The sequence below is a fragment of the Mastigoproctus giganteus genome, chromosome 3, assembly GCF_048544385.1.
Source record: "Mastigoproctus giganteus isolate SK-2022 chromosome 3, ASM4854438v1, whole genome shotgun sequence".
NCBI lineage: Eukaryota > Metazoa > Arthropoda > Arachnida > Uropygi > Thelyphonidae > Mastigoproctus > Mastigoproctus giganteus.
Genome location: NC_143577.1, coordinates 114165996 through 114179978, shown reverse-complemented (window position 1 = coordinate 114179978; position 13983 = coordinate 114165996). Strand labels below are relative to the sequence as shown.

The window sequence follows — 13983 nt, the reverse complement described above, 5'->3', positions numbered from 1 at the left end:
TTAATGAATTATATGTTGTTTAATTCATTTATCATGATACTTCTGCTGGATATCAAACCAAATACTGCAGATATTGCTATTATATTTGCTGAATCTAAGTTTACTATGTTTCAGCCATAGTGGTAGTATTTTGCTGAATTAGTGATTTTTATAAATTTTATTAAAATTATCTGTTACTACCACTGAGTAGACCTTTGGATGTTTACATCAACAAAATAATCCTGCTGCTTAGCTGGTTTTATGAAGTTCACCAGAACTTCATAAAAGTTCATTGCATTTTGTAATACAGTGTTGCCTACTTATGTTCCACATATTCTGCATATTATCCAAAATCATGCATACAAGATTTTTTAGGCTTTTACAACTTTTTTTTTTTGATTAGCAATACCATTACTAAAATATTTCACATGTTCATTTAAAGATTGCTTCCATTTTGTATGGCCCATAATTTATTGTCTATGGATACTAACAGAACAGTGATTTAAATGAACCTTAAAAATAGGAACAGGAAACACATTACCAACTTTATCATGGTAATATACTTGAAAGGATGAAGAGCTGTCTAAGTATTATCCCTGAACAAGAAAATAATTAAAAAAAAAAAAAAAAATTATAAATATAGTATTATCTGGTTTAAAATTTTCCTTCATAAGAGCAAGTATACATTTTGAACAATTGCAATGAAATTGTTTACTGTCTCCCTGCCACTCTGGATACTGCACGTTTCTATAAAATCTGAAACTTTATCCTGTTTTCTCTGCAGTTGATGTGACCACTGTTTGTCTCTTTTACTTATGGACTTTTTTTTCTAATCAGTATTCACTAACACAAAATGCTTTTTACCAGGGAATATTTTGTCGTTTCTGTTATCACCATAAAAGTGTAGCACTAGTTTTGTCTTTTGAAGAAAGTTCTTGACAATATTTTGAATTCCTAGGTTTCTGGCTCGTTTTACCAAACATTCAAAACACTAAATTCTCGGGCAGTTCTTGTGCTGAATAGCCATCTACAAATTGGTGCAATACTGAATATCAAAATCTGTTTTGGCATGTAGATACTGCACATTTTAATTTTGAATCTTAAATGATGCCATTGATGGTATATTTTTTTTATATGCAGACTCCTTAATTTCAGATAATTTTAACTTATTAACATTCACTGACATATGCTTATATTGTATTTTAGAGCTAATTATGCTTTTCTCAAATTTCTGTTGTCTTACCTGTTTCTAATTATATTTTTAATTTTTTTTTTTAATGGTCAAAATCAAAGTAAAGAAGCATTTAATTTTTCAGCTGGTATTGATATCAGATTCATACCCTTTATCGCTTACACTCACAGTATCATCAGTGTTGTCTTTAAGAGTGTAACGTATCTTGAGCATAGTTTCTAATTGTGCTTCCTGCCAGCACTATTAGGTGCTTTACATTGTTTAACTACGACTATGTCACATTCTTCTAAACTGCATTTGACTTTTTTTGCATATAGAAATAACCACAGCATGTTCTTTGTAAAATGTATTTTTGTACAAAATTAAAAATGATATAATAAAAGAGACAATTACAGTTGTAATTGAACTATTAGAATCTATAGCTTGCATTTCACATCTCCAAAGCAAGTCTCAGTCCCATAGAGAGACATTTCATGCAGATGATAAAGGTCACACTGTTGTGTATATAAAGACTCATGACAAGCTAAATCTTTTAATTATGTGATAAAATGCAGCTGTCAAAGGTTGCTTGAACAAATTCTGTGTCATAACTTAGACAGAAAATGGATTTTAGCTACAGAATATTTCACAGTTCCTGCAAAAATAACATTACAATTTTTTTTCTTGCACTATGCTATTTTTTTGGTATATAACATAAGTTATAATCATAAAAATTTAAGGAATTGAAATCCAAACATAATTTTACATTATCATAAAACTGTATTATTCTTATTCCTTTGTGCAATAGTAATGCAGTGCACTACAAAAACAATATGCCATTGAGAGATTAGTGAAGGCATGTTCTAATTTGGTGGCCCTGGGTACCAGGCAATTTGACTGACTTGATACCTGTGCCTTAACTCTTATCCTTCAAAGCGATCATACTATTTACTTTAATTTTAAGTGTTCATTAAATCTTATTTGAAAGTAGCCCCTCTTTCAAAAAGTGTCTGCAGGAAAGGGGAAACAACCTTCCTTTATTTTCTAGGTTAATCACTAATCTTTGCTTGGTCACACCAGGATATCCCCTGCCTTCCCTTTATGGGATCTGCAAACCTGGGTGGAAGATCCAAATCCCCCTAGGACTAAAAGGAACCAAATAGATGTCCAAACCTTTCCACCAGTGGAGCCCATGGGCTTAGCATATGACTGTGAAACCGATCATGACTTTTCAAATCTGAAAAAGAGAAGAGAAATGAGTAAACAAGATCACACCATTTTTTCATAATTTAATTTTTGAGATATAAACATATGAGTAAACTTCTCCATTTCTTATTCAGAAATGTTTAAAAAATGTTGCTGATCCACCTAAAGCAGTTGAAAGACTACAGTTATGAGACCTTGTAGAGACGGTGACACAAAACCGTACAGAAACTCTGCTTAAACTTCTGCCATTTAGTGGAATTCCTATCAGAGTAACTCTTCATGCCATTCTGAACACTTCAAAGAGAGTCACAGCAAACTGGAACTAGAACCCCAGAGGACTCATACAGGGTGTATTGGAAGAAGAAATAGTTCAAGAATTGCAGAACAAAAAGTTATACATGCAAAAAGAATACTGACTAAAAAAGGTTGGAGAACTTGTATTTCCTTGCAACATCTACATGTGAGACCGAGAATTCTTGTCTCTCTACGATCAGGTAGATCTAACCATCTATTGCATAGCTAGAATCGTATCTTGGGAATCTTTAGGATAAAATTATAAAACTCTATTCATTTGAAATCCATGGTTTAATACAATAAGGGAGGAGAAACTTATTTTCCAGGGAGAGGGTGTATATGTACTGATTGCGCAATTCCTTGTCGTAGTTCTCTGTCATAAGCCTCTCACCAACATAGCAGAAGGAACGGAGAGTGCCTCAGTTTTCACGCCCACAGGGACACTAAAAAGGGTTTTATCGCTACAGTAGAGATGGGATGTCCAGATGTTTTCGTGCGATGATTACCAAACGGTAGTGTCACTGTAAAAATGGGCATTCTTGGATGACCTTGTCTCTGTGAAGTAAACGAGATAATGTTAGTATATAAAGGGTTCTGAGAGGCACCGAAGGGGGACGGGATGTCCAGATGTTTTCGTGCAGTGATTACCAAATGGTAGCATCACTGTAAAAATGGGCATTCTTGGATGACTTTGTCTCTGTGAAGTAGAACGAGATAATGTTAGCATGTAAAGGGTTCTGAGAGGCACCGAAGGGGGACTGGTAACAGAGTTGAATGTCTCGTCGGCATTGAACGTCGAGGGTCTTAGCAGTGCGAAGGAAAAGTTCGCAGTCGGTGTTGTTCCAGCGGATTGTGGTAGCTGAAGCCTTAAGAAAGATCGAGGAGCTGAAGCAAAGGAATTGAGGCTCAGAGAGGACGACACCCTAATTTCCACCAGATGGAAAGAGGTCTCATAACCTGTCCTGGAGCAAGTGATTTAACCAGTAAGCCACTGTTTCATTTGTATGAATGTAAATCTCGAAAACAACATCAACAGATACCATTTCAATGCTTCCTTCCTGATTCTCTTGAACTATTTGTTAATTCAACCATAGGTGGAATGACTATAATGCTATAACAAGTACCCAAAAGTTTTCCTTCCAAGTTGAATGCCCACAAAGGGTAGTATAATGAAGTATGGTCAAATGTTAGTTTTCTATTATGAGAAAAGTACTAAGAGACAACAAGGCATAAAAACTAGCCGTGCCGTGTTTCCTTTTGCCTAAAATATGTAAAATACAATTATAGACATTCAGCCTGGAGTAATCTAGTGAGCGACAAAAGGTAAGGAATGTGGAGTTTATTTATGAGAAGGAATACAGAATGCTATGAAGGGTCAACTGTACTATCCTCACCACTTTGCTCACACCCTTGATATTATTGTAAGCTGAAATTTAGAATTGACACATGTAGGTCACATTTATACAAATTAACTACATAGAATGCAAGTGTTGTGTACATGTTTCCTTTGTTATAATAAATGTTGCATTACATCATGTCGTTCTCTCTGTCAGTTAAAGGGTTAAAAGCGGGGGTTGGGGCAACGCTCAGCGATCACCCCAATCTTAAGTCACAACGCGGCCCAATGTTATACAGCCCTGGTAACTGAGAGCACGGGTTTTTGTCCTAGCCTGATGATCATCTCGTTCAGAATAATTATCATAGGAAAAGTAGCACGGCCATAAGTCAAGGGGAATAAACAAGAAAGAGAGAAAACTGCAGAAAGCCCCTGACGTACAAGAGGTTATCAAAAAGTTTCCTCCCCCTGACTTTCTGTGTATTCTCTGAATTATAATTTTGTTACAGAGTTGAATGTGTGAGAGTGTCATCATGGATAAGGTTGAATATCGATCCATTATCAAATTCCTGTTTTTTGCAGGCAAACAGAGATTGCTTTAGAAAATATTTTCCATATGTCAATTCAGAAGAGCAAATATACACAGACTCGCAAATTTCCTTATTAGCCATGTAAAACAATTCCCCACCTACTCACCCGTTATTAAAGCTCATTAGAACAGAGTTGAACCATCTCAGAGAGCATCAGCAAAAGATTATCTTCTGCTGGATCCCAGGCCATACTGGAATACCACTAAATGAAATTGCAGATGATGCTGTCAAACATCCATCCAGCTCAGCCCCAACAAATTCCCTAGTACTGTTCACAGATTATAAAATGAATATACAAAGTATATGTAAAGGTCAATGGACTCCTCAATGGCAAGCACAAATTCATAATAAACTGCTTCAAATTAAACCTACCAAAATTATGGGCTTCCAGCATTATTGCAAAGAGACAAGAAGAAGTAATTCTAGCCAGAGCCAGAATCAGCCATACTCATTTAACCCATCTGTTCCTTTTGCCTATGTATGACCCTCCTCACTGTAATCACTGTCATACAATACTCACATTTAAACATATACTTCTGGAATGTACTCTATATACTCGACTAGTGTCATTCAGTTCTCTGGCAAGCTTAAAAGAACCTTTGTCGCTTAGCCATATCATAAGTGAAAAATCAGATTTCACAGAATTCTTCTCCTTCCTAAAATGAATAGAACTGTACAGTCATTTCTAACTGCTTCTACATAAACCAACACAAGCAGTATGAACCGCTTTCATAAGTGCAATATGGCCTAAGTAGTCGTTGCACTTAAAACCCCATCAACAACAGCAAACAGCCAAGAACTATCCATGAAGAGATCTGTGTGGTGATATCTAACCCTATTATGACATAAAACATTAATGGAGACAGTTCAAGTGTAGCTGGGTAGAATGTACATGATTTGAAAAGAAGTGGGTGGCCATCCATATCTCACTGCTGAATTTGTGGACAAAATTGAACAGCTGAGACTGGGATAAGCTGCAGATCAGTGGAGAGCATATTTCACACTGATTTAAATATCAACAAGGTCTCGGCATGATGAATTCCTCGTTGCTCACATGTCTTCAGAAAATAAAAAGGCAGACCTGCTCTGCTGAATTGATCACCATGTGTGACAGCAATCCTGAACTTATTTTCTTTCCTGACTGGTGACTATGGATGAATCATGGATACATTACTTTGACCCAGAAACAAAAAGAGTTTTAAAACAATAGAAATGTCCAGCATCACCAACTCCCAAAAAGGCCAAAGTACCACCATCCACAGAGAAGGTATTGCTGTCAGTTTTCTGGGAGGAGATGGGTATTATTCTCATTGATTATATGAAGAAGAGTACCACTATCACTGCATATTACTACAGTAACTTACTGACCCAGTTATATGTGGCAAGTAAGGAAAAGTGACACAGAATGCTCAGCAAAGGCCTGCTTTTTCTTCTGACTTCTTCCTCTTTCCACGGCTGAAATCATTTTTGTGTGGAAAGTATTTTTTTGGCAATGCAGAAGTAATTTTTTGTGACAGAAGAATGGTTTCAAGAGCAAAGTGAAACCTACAAAAATGGCATAAGGAAATGCTACAAAAGATGGGAGAAATGTGTTGCTTTGGGTGGTGAATACACAGAGAAGGAGTGAAAATGTGGAAGTACTGTGTGAATGCTATAGGTAAGCATTCACACAGTACTTCCACATTTTTACTTTGTCAGCTATTCGTTTTAAAGTGCATCAATTTTATTACTATATACTATTACACCTAGGAAAAATTTTGACAGGCATTCCAAACAAAATCTGTATACAGGAACATACTTTGTAGCTACTTAAATCACCACAATTTCTTATTAATGAATGAAAATGGTAAGTTACAACATTGGGAATATTATTATTGTCCCTCGGTCAAAAAGCTGGACACTGCTGTCGATAAAGACATCTCAAAGTTATGCTTTACATGCATTTGTTAGCTTCGCTAAAAAATTTATACTAATTTCATTAATAATTAATAAGAAGTGTATTAAAATGATGTTTTAGTTTTTTTTTAAATTAATCTTGAAATATATAAATAAATTAAAAATAACATTAGCATGCCACTTATGAAAGTAATATCAAATGTACAGGGTGTCCACATACTTTCTTTACAATTATTATTGTGTGAGGATGGTATATGATACAATTCTGGATCCACTCAGTGATGTATGATATTTTCAAGTTTTTATTCAACAACCAGAAAAGTGCACCGTGCAGTAGATAGCAGCATAGGTGAAAAAGTGCAATCTTAGAGAAAATTACCAAGAAACTTCTATCCGCTTGGTTTTGTCTTTGATCAGCAGCTTTTGCAGGTATAACTCAAATGATTTCATTCTCACATGTTGATGCAATGTGTTACACACTGTTGACCTTGTCATGCTAAGCTGTTGACTGGCATGTCATATGGATTTACCTGGGCTTTGTGTGAAACTTCTTTGAACTGGTTTCACTGCTTTTTCACTGACTTTTTGTTTGCCACCACCCCTGCTTGGATGATTGCACGAGTCTACTCTACTCAGTGGCTTCTTTTTAAACTGTGTTCAAAATTTATACATAACAGCAGTGGCAAACTACAGCTCTTTGAACCAAAGTATGCACTCTGCTTTCTCAGGCTTGGTAAATACTGCTGTGATTATTACAGTTTTACAATTATGCTGCCCATCTACTGCACAGTGCACTTTTCTGGTTGTTGAATAAAAACTTGAAGATATCCTCTGTCACCTGGAAGTGGTTTCAGATTTGTATCATGTACACTATTCACATCCAAAATGGATGTGAACAGGGTGACTAGCATTAAAAGCTTCTTCATTTGCACTTTCATAAAATTCTTGCTTTACATGCATATGCTAGCTTTGTTAGAAAATTTATCTTAATTTCATTAATAATTAATAAAAAGTGTATTAAAAGATGTTTTTAGTCTTTTTAAAATTATTCCTGAAAATATTTAAATAATTATAAGTAGCATTGGCATGGCACGTCATAGGTGGCCCTCGAAAATAACATTCCACATTAACTGTTAATCACTGATTAAAAATATAAAATTTTTGTGACTTCATAAATAAACTCAAACGTTTACTGTAATAGTTTCTGAAATGATTTGCTTATGGTTTTCAAATAGAAATTTTTTGGAGTTAACCCATCAGATGCCCTGCTACTGTTTTCACATCTATTTGGATTTTGTGTGAAGAATGGCATGGTACCAGGCAAGTGCTGACATGGTTTCAGGTTACTTGTTATTCCTCTCTTATTAGGTGAGCAAACATCTAGTGCCTTATGCTAGTTGTTTTTGAAAGCTTTATTATTGTTTTCACGTCATACACACAATAAAAGAAAACTGAGTATTATCCCAAATTGGCTACTGCTCTGCAAGAAGAAGCATAACGTAATTTTAAATTTTGCATGCTGTGAAAGGAATGAGATGTGAAATAAGCCTGAAAATGGAAGGAAGTAACTAACAGTGTTGAATGTACATAATAACATTATAAATTTGATAGTATATAACACAGCTTTGATGCTCAATACAGTCTACGTTGATATCAATATTTGTAGAAGAATAAGAGAAAGGTAAATTTAATTTCTCTTATTCTTCTATGAATAATAACATTATGTACATTACTTTGACAGCTTAAATAAATTCAAGACTGAACTAGACAAACTTTTGGAGTGAATGAAATGGGAAATTTTTTTTTTTTTTTTTTTTTTTTGGCTGTGTTATATAAGCTTGCTTTCTTGTATCATATGAGGCTATGCCTCTATTAATGCTGATAAGTTTAAATATTTTAATACTATTTATGTAATAATAAGCAGAAATTATGTGCATGTTTAATTTGAAATTTCACACACTTAGTGGGCTTTTAAATTGGAAAATGGAAGAGACTAAGAAAGACTGATCTTCTATTTTGTCTAATACCCTTTTTTTTTTTTTTTTTTTTAGTAATTCATTTTTTTCTTCATTAATTTTTAAAAAGTTTCATACCATAAGTATTGCAATCCATTATGGAACAATGAAATATCCACATTGTTCAAGCACAATAAAAAAAAAAAAAAAAAACTAAAATGTTTGCCAAAAATTATAATGGTTACCTTTTATGTGCCTGCCACCATTTTTGCTGCTACAAATGCGGACACCACCACTGCCGGGTTAAAGCTGCAATGAAAATTTATAAGAAATTGTGAGAAATTCTTGATAAATACATAAAGAAAACTTATTTTACAGCAATGTGACTTGATATGAACTATCATAGACCATGACATGTACATCATAGACAAAACAACAAATTAATGAAATGGTGAACAGAAGTGATGATCGGTGAAGACTGGCTGTATAAATAATTTTCCTCCTAAATATTAGAAAATTCTTTGAAATTCAGCAGAAAAAATTTCTGAAACTTTTTGAACTGCTATTTAATAACCCTGTAGTCATTTACATTATTTCATATCAGAAAAGCTCCTCTGTGGATTCACTTGGTACTCTTTCTTGGGCCAGTTAAGGATGCCAAGCAGGGAATAGTTGTTTTATATTTGTTCATTGAATGCTATGCAGTTATTGTTTAAAATTAATTGAAGCTATTTTTCAACTTAGCATTTCAAAAAAATTAAAGGAGACATTGTATCTTTTGATATTTTTGCATTCTAATTGTGAATTGTTTTCTAATTGTGAACTATGTTAGGAAAGAGATATAAGCATGACTCAGTCCCTTTTACGTCAAGATGCTGGTGCTTATCAAATGCAAGCAGATGTGGAATCTGTATTTCATAAAATTGAAGATTGTCAAGCAGTGGCTGTTTACCTTATTCAGAAACTTGATAATACTGTCAGGATCACAACACCTCAGTTTTTTCATAGTGCTGCTGTCCAAGAAATTTGCAGGTATTTTACTTAAATATATTCACTTGTATATCAGCTTTAAAATGAATTTTTATTTTCAATCGGCTTGTCAGTTTGCAGTGGGATAATTTTTAGATATTTTTAGAATTGGATATCCTTATAAACAAATTTCTGTCTGTCTCTCTCTCTCTCTCTCTCTATATATATATATATATATATATATACTAAATAGATACGTTATAGTGTAAAGTTAATATCTTTAAAGTTTGAAAATCCATATAGCCATAGTCCTGCCATATCTCCAGTATACATGAAAACCAAAATATAAATCATATTAAGTAAATTAATAAAATAATAAAATAATAAGCCCAACACAGGAAAATTATTTTGCAAGGAACTTTGTCGAGGGCTAAACCCTTACAAAATAACCAACCCATGCTAGACTGAGCCATCGGTTTCTGTTATCATCTGCCTGTATACTAAAGCCAAAATAATATAATAGTGGAAATGTGGAATAATTTAGTATAACATTAACGTAAGATTTGAGACAAATGTAAGTCTAGAATGCCAAAACAACAAGTGTCGTACCGTAATACATAACAACAATTTATAAATGATACAGGCTGGATGATATTTAGCCCGACCGATCGCTACCACATTATAAGCACAACTGAGTAATTATTAAAATTTTTTTTTTTTTTTTTTTTTTTTTTGCTGAACACAATTTAGCATAAAATTTGGCAGAAAATAGCTAATAAAGCTAACCGAAGGAGAACGGAAAAATGTATAGTAGAGCAATAGTACCTCACTCCCCCTCGAATTACTCTAATAGTTCGCGAGGTATGAAAAATAAGGCAAGAGGAAAGCTAAAAGCAAAAAGAAAGAAAAGGTCAATTTATCGATAGTACATCGGATATTAACCGGGAGCGTAACTTCCCGACCCTAAAAGTAGGGATCCTGGTTAGGTAGTAAAGGCCTGTAAAAATATATCAATCGAATAAAAAGAAAAAGAAGAAAAAGAAAAAGGAAAAAACGGAATGGCTAATTCCTAATAAAGTTTACTTTAAGTATGACATAAATAATGTCAGATAAAGTCAAATTGTCAGTAATGCTAAGAGAACGAAAGACGGAACCTGTCAGATAAGGTCGAATTGTCAGTAATGCTTAGAGAACAAAAGAGGGGACATGGTAAAAACCCCGTAAGGAATCTACCAAGCATACTTTACCGTAGCCCAAGGCGGGAAAAACAAAACGCCTGCAGCAACCTCACTAGACTTATATAACTACAAAGCGTCATGCGCCACCTAAGATTTGTCAAGAATTAGCCGGTGTTTTTTGGATGAACAAAAGCATAATAGCGCCCTCTATAATAGAGAAAACAAAACCAATAATACTCAGATGTAGAAGAGAAATCCTAGTATAATATAGAATTCATTCCTACTGTAAAGAACCCATATAGGTACCACTTTTCTAAGGCGTAAGCTATATATAGCGAGTTCAAAACAGCAGTCCCTAGTATGTACATGTATATACAAAGGCTAATTAGTACACCACTCGCTATATCTATACCCTATATTAAAAAACAATAATGATTACATTAAGACCACGGCAATATCCAAAATGTATATAACAGTTTAATAAACTGCCTGCCTAATATTTTCGATAATTTCCAACTGGTTTAAATTATCGTGGTACTTTTTTAGTGCTATGGATAAAGCAGTACTCATATGTTTCAAAATGAAATTATATGGGAAACCGTTATCCAATAATTTATGCTTAAGATCGATAAGCGCATATATAACATCACTTTTATTATTACAAATATATACTAATTACATGTAATACGTGTATGGCTAAGTATATTGGACAAACAGGAGGTGAATTACATATTAGAATTAATGGGCACAGATCCCATATTAATAATTTTGTTAATAAAAATGACATTGAACTGCAGCACTTCCAAACACATAGTTTCGATAATATTTCTATTACTATATTAGATATTGAACATAGACACAGTATTAGATTACAACGTGAAAACTGCAATATTCTTAAATATAAAACCCTGTACCCTTATGGTCTCAATAGTTTGTTTAATGGACGTAATTATAATATTGGTAGTTTAGATACTTGTGTTTATAAACTTTTTCATATGGCTAATAGATCCCAGCCTAAATTGCCACGTAGTAAGATGAGAAACAAAGTTTTTAATAATACTGGTACTGGCATTCAAATGCGCACTAAGCATACTTTAGGAAAATTTACCGACATGCTGGATACTTGGGATAAAAATGTTATAAATATTAAACTCATACTTGATATCTTATTCGGCCTCAAGCATAGCAAGTTAAAAGCCTTAGAAAAAATTAACCAGACATATTCACATCGTAACCAGCATCTTGACCACTTACTTAGGGATATTTTTAAATATCGTCTATGTAATAAACCTGTTATCCATAACATCTATATCAATATTAAATTCAGTAACATTATATTTGACTACTTACCGTTAAAGGAGATATTAAATAAACATGTTAGCAGTTTTCCACTCAGTAATAGGAATATAGTAACTAGGTTTAGTTACAATAAACCTTTTGGGCTTACTGCTTGTAATTATAAGCAGCTAGCCTGCAACTTAGATAATGTCTACCAGGATGCTATTTGCTACTGCCACTTACCACAATACCATGATTTCGTTGACTTACATCATGGGCATGTAATTACTGGTAATCTTAACCTGGTTCCTCACCAGGAATTGAGATCTGTTCTTTCCTACGGTTTTAAATACAGACCTAACACTAGCCTTAATGCTAATCTTATAACCAAACTAATACATTCTGACCTTATGCATTTTTGCCTTAAATTGGCCTATAAGTTTAATTTACCACTAGAGGCCTTCTATAATTGGCTAGTTCTTACTAATAGCGATTTTAAACAACATATATTTAGTATGCTTTTACATAGGAAGCATCATACCATTAGAGATAGCAAAAGATATAATATGCAGTTAATCAAACGACATTTAAAGGAGTTACAGGATATATTTATCATAACAACTATAGATAAGGCCGCTAATAATTACAGTTTCATCTGCAAAAAATTCTATGCCACACTATTATACAATGAACTACATAGCAGTGCTACATATACTAAATCTAACTGTAACCTTGGTACTATTACCAAAAAGCTACTGGCTATACAAAAAAGGTTAAAAATTAGTAACTATAATACTAATTTTCCGTATTTGTATGGTATTCCCAAGTTTCACAAATCGCCTATTAGTTTCAGATTTATTACATCTTGTAGAAATAGCTACTCAAAAGTCCCACATAGTAAGCTAGTTGAATTGCTCAGCATGATTTTCAAGGCTATAGATTCCTCCAGAATTATTAATAACAATAGACCTATTTTAACCTTTATAAAGAACAATATGAATAGCATCAAACATATAAATACATATGATTTCAAAAATTTATTTACTAGCATCCCACATGATAGTCTAAAATTGGTGTTAAATAATTATTTTACAGAATATAGCCAAATTTTACCCTGCCAACGTAATTATTGGGTTAACTTGATTAATCTTTGTATTTCCAACAGCTATATTTATAATGGTAGTAATATTTTCATACAGCATGCTGGCATTGCCATGGGGGCGAGTAGCTCGTGTCTCATCGCCAACTTATATCTGCATCATTTTGAAAACAACTTTGTTAAAGATATCCATATGTTCAGATATATTGATGACCTAATTGTGTTCAACAATACTAGCTTTCTTACAGAAGCGGTTAAACACTACCCGCAGGAGTTGGTTCTAGAAGTCACTAACAACGGTGACCCTTTTAAAGTAGCATATCTGGACATAGATATTCAGATTAATAATAATACACTATCTACCTAGCTATTTGACAAACGCAAAGAATTCAATTTCAAAACTATAGACTTAACCCGTTGGGGTACTAATATCTCGGTACGTATACTTAAAAACATTATAGTGACACAAACTATCAGAATAGTATATATTTGTAATAATAAAAGTGATGTTATATATGCGCTTATCGATCTTAAGCATAAATTATTGGATAACGGTTTCCCATATAATTTCATTTTGAAACATATGAGTACTGCTTTATCCATAGCACTAAAAAAGTACCACGATAATTTAAACCAGTTGGAAATTATCGAAAATATTAGGCAGGCAGTTTATTAAACTGTTATATACATTTTGGATATTGCCGTGGTCTTAATGTAATCATTATTGTTTTTTAATATAGGGTATAGATATAGCGAGTGGTGTACTAATTAGCCTTTGTATATACATGTACATACTAGGGACTGCTGTTTTGAACTCGCTATATATAGCTTACGCCTTAGAAAAGTGGTACCTATATGGGTTCTTTACAGTAGGAATGAATTCTATATTATACTAGGATTTCTCTTCTACATCTGAGTATTATTGGTTTTGTTTTCTCTATTATAGAGGGCGCTATTATGCTTTTGTTCATCCAAAAAACACCGGCTAATTCTTGACAAATCTTAGGTGGCGCATGACGCTTTGTAGTTATA

At 33.5% G+C, this 13983-nt stretch overlaps 1 protein-coding gene across 1 annotated transcript in view; it reads left to right on the top strand.

The window, feature by feature from the left end:
* The window catches only part of LOC150088231 (interleukin-1 receptor-associated kinase 1-binding protein 1-like), a 59101-nt gene that overhangs the window by 12694 nt on the left and 32424 nt on the right, over positions 1-13983 (top strand). Inside the window, exon 2 of the mRNA XM_090370646.1 lies at positions 9260-9459. Within this exon, the coding sequence (XP_090226772.1) occupies positions 9260-9459 (200 nt within the window). The remainder of the gene's footprint in view (positions 1-9259; positions 9460-13983) is intronic.